Consider the following 2,500-nt stretch of genomic DNA (forward strand, 5'->3'; position numbering starts at 1 on the left):
ACAGGTAGCACAGCTAGCTGTATCTATGTACCTTAAGGCTAACAGGTAGCACAGCTAGCTGTATCTATGTACCTACAGGCTAACAGGTAGCACAGCTAGCTGTATCTATGTACCTTAAGGCTAACAGGTAGCACAGCTAGCTGTATCTTTGTAGCTGATTTAGAAAAAAGAGACAGTTGTTGAGAAGTGCCAGTAATATACTGAATAAAAGAAAGAAACTGCGCACACTGGCTCTCGATGCTGGGTGATTTAATAAACGCACAACATTTCGGCTTTGCGGCCCCTTTATCAAAGTCAAGACTGTGGTCTGACTGCCTGTCTCTCCTCAGGAGATAGCTTCCTACTTGACTGATACTTCCTGCTTGTCTCTCCTCAGGAGATAGCTTCCTACTTGACTGATACTTCCTGCTTGTCTCTCCTCAGGAGATAGCTTCCTACTTGACTGATACTTCCTGCTTGTCTCTCCTCAGGAGATAGCTTCCTACTTGACTGATACTTCCTGCTTGTCTCTCCTCAGGAGATAGCTTCCTACTTGACTGATACTTCCTGCTTGTCTCTCCTCAGGAGATAGCTTCCTACTTGACTGATACTTCCTGCTTGTCTCTCCTCAGGACATAGCTTCCTACTTGACTGATACTTCCTGCTTGTCTCTCCTCAGGAGATAGCTTCCTACTTGACTGATACTTCCTGCTTGTCTCTCCTCAGGAGATAGCTTCCTACTTGACTGATACTTCCTGCTTGTCTCTCCTCAGGAGATAGCTTCCTACTTGACTGATACTTCCTGCTTGTCTCTCCTCAGGAGATAGCTTCCTACTTGACTGATACTTCCTGCTTGTCTCTCCTCAGGAGATAGCTTCCTACCTGATCTCATTTGACAGACATGATGAGTGGCTGTCCTGCACGCTTAAGACCAGGTATGTACACACACACACACACACACACACACACACACACACACACACACACACACACACATAGATACACACGGTTATACAATGGCCTGGGTGAATACTCTTTTCTGATTGGCCATCAGGTGTGCGTTAAAACTGTATAATGCACACATAGTTTCGAAAAACCAGATATCGCTAGCTAGCCATGACCTAGCTAATCCCATAGCCTGCTCTACCAGATATCGCTAGCTAGCCATGAACATCTGTACGTCACAGTCGTACCGTCACATTCATTGAAAATATGAGCTGTTGATGAACTGTTTTCAGAGACTGAACAGAAGCTACAACAGCCAAACCGTTATTGTTTAGAACTTAGGCAACTTTCACCTGTTGCCCACAAACATACTGTACAGTATAACATGTTACCCACAGACACACAGTATAACATGTTGCCCACAGACACACAGTATAACATGTTGCCCACAGACACACAGTATAACATGTTGCCCACAGACACACAGTATAACATGTTGCCCACAGACATACAGTATAACATGTTGCCCATAGACACACAGTATAACATGTTGCCCACAGACACACAGTATAACATGTTGCCCATAGACACACAGTATAACATGTTGCCCATAGACACACAGTATAACATGTTGCCCTTGGCAGAGCTGAATATTGCTCTTTGCTGGTGAATTATCGAGAAATAATTCACCGGTAGAACGTGCGATTGTCCAATCAGAAGTGAGTATTTCAGAGTGTAATAGAGTGTTATAAGGCTGTCCTGGTTGACCCTGGTTGACCCCCGTGCCCCCTGACCCCCCCCAGGCCCCAGAACGGCAGCATGGTCCTCTACAACCGCAAGAAGGTCAAGTACCGCAAAGATGGCTACTGCTGGAAGAAGAGGAAGGACGGCAAGACAACCAGAGAAGACCACATGAAGCTGAAGGTCCAGGGCATGGAGGTACACACACACACACACACACACACACACACACACACACACACACACACACACACACACACACCATTGTATATGATCATAAGTAACCTTAAAACAGGACTAAGCATGCATTTCCCTTTACTACTCCTTTAATGGAAACATTTTCATCTGTAACTTAGGTAACCACTGTGTCTCCGTGGTAACTGTCTCCCCAGTGTCTCTATGGTTGCTACGTCCATTCCTCCATCATCCCAACATTCCACCGGAGGTGTTACTGGCTGCTGCAGGTCAGTGTGTGTGTGTGTGTGTGTGTATGTGTGTGTGCGCGTGTGTGTGTGTGTGTGTGTGTGTGTGTGTGTGCGCGTGTGTGTGTGTGTGTGTGTGCGCTTGATGATTCATGTTTAGCAACAAAATTGGCATCTTTTATTGTGCTGCCTGCGAGTTTGAGTTAGGTACAGCCCTAGTGGAGTGTGTGTGAAGTGTGTGTGTGGAGTATTGTTGGGTGTGTGTCTGTGTGGAGTGTGTGTGAAGGGTGTGTGTGTTCTGACCCGGTCTCCTCCAGAACCCAGACATGGTGCTGGTCCACTACCTGAACGTGCCGTCCCTGGAGGACTCTGGGAAGCTGTGCGCCCCCCCGCTGTGCACCCCCACCGAGCGC

At 47.0% G+C, this 2,500-nt stretch overlaps 1 protein-coding gene across 1 annotated transcript in view; it reads left to right on the forward strand.

Annotated features, from left to right (window-relative positions):
* Nucleotides 1-846: 846 nt before the first annotated feature.
* Nucleotides 847-2,500, forward strand: part of camta2 (calmodulin binding transcription activator 2) — a gene marked incomplete at both ends in the record, with an annotated part of 28,706 nt that continues 27,052 nt past the window's right edge. The window contains 4 exons of the mRNA XM_084463206.1: nucleotides 847-914; nucleotides 1,728-1,863; nucleotides 2,058-2,129; nucleotides 2,405-2,500. The exon at nucleotides 2,405-2,500 is cut by the window's right edge and continues 55 nt beyond it. Of these exons, the coding sequence (XP_084319332.1) occupies nucleotides 847-914; nucleotides 1,728-1,863; nucleotides 2,058-2,129; nucleotides 2,405-2,500 (372 nt within the window). The remainder of the gene's footprint in view (nucleotides 915-1,727; nucleotides 1,864-2,057; nucleotides 2,130-2,404) is intronic.

The sequence above is a fragment of the Borostomias antarcticus genome, assembly GCF_949987555.1.
Source record: "Borostomias antarcticus genome assembly, contig: scaffold_469, whole genome shotgun sequence".
In the NCBI taxonomy this organism is placed as follows: Eukaryota; Metazoa; Chordata; class Actinopteri; order Stomiiformes; family Stomiidae; genus Borostomias; species Borostomias antarcticus.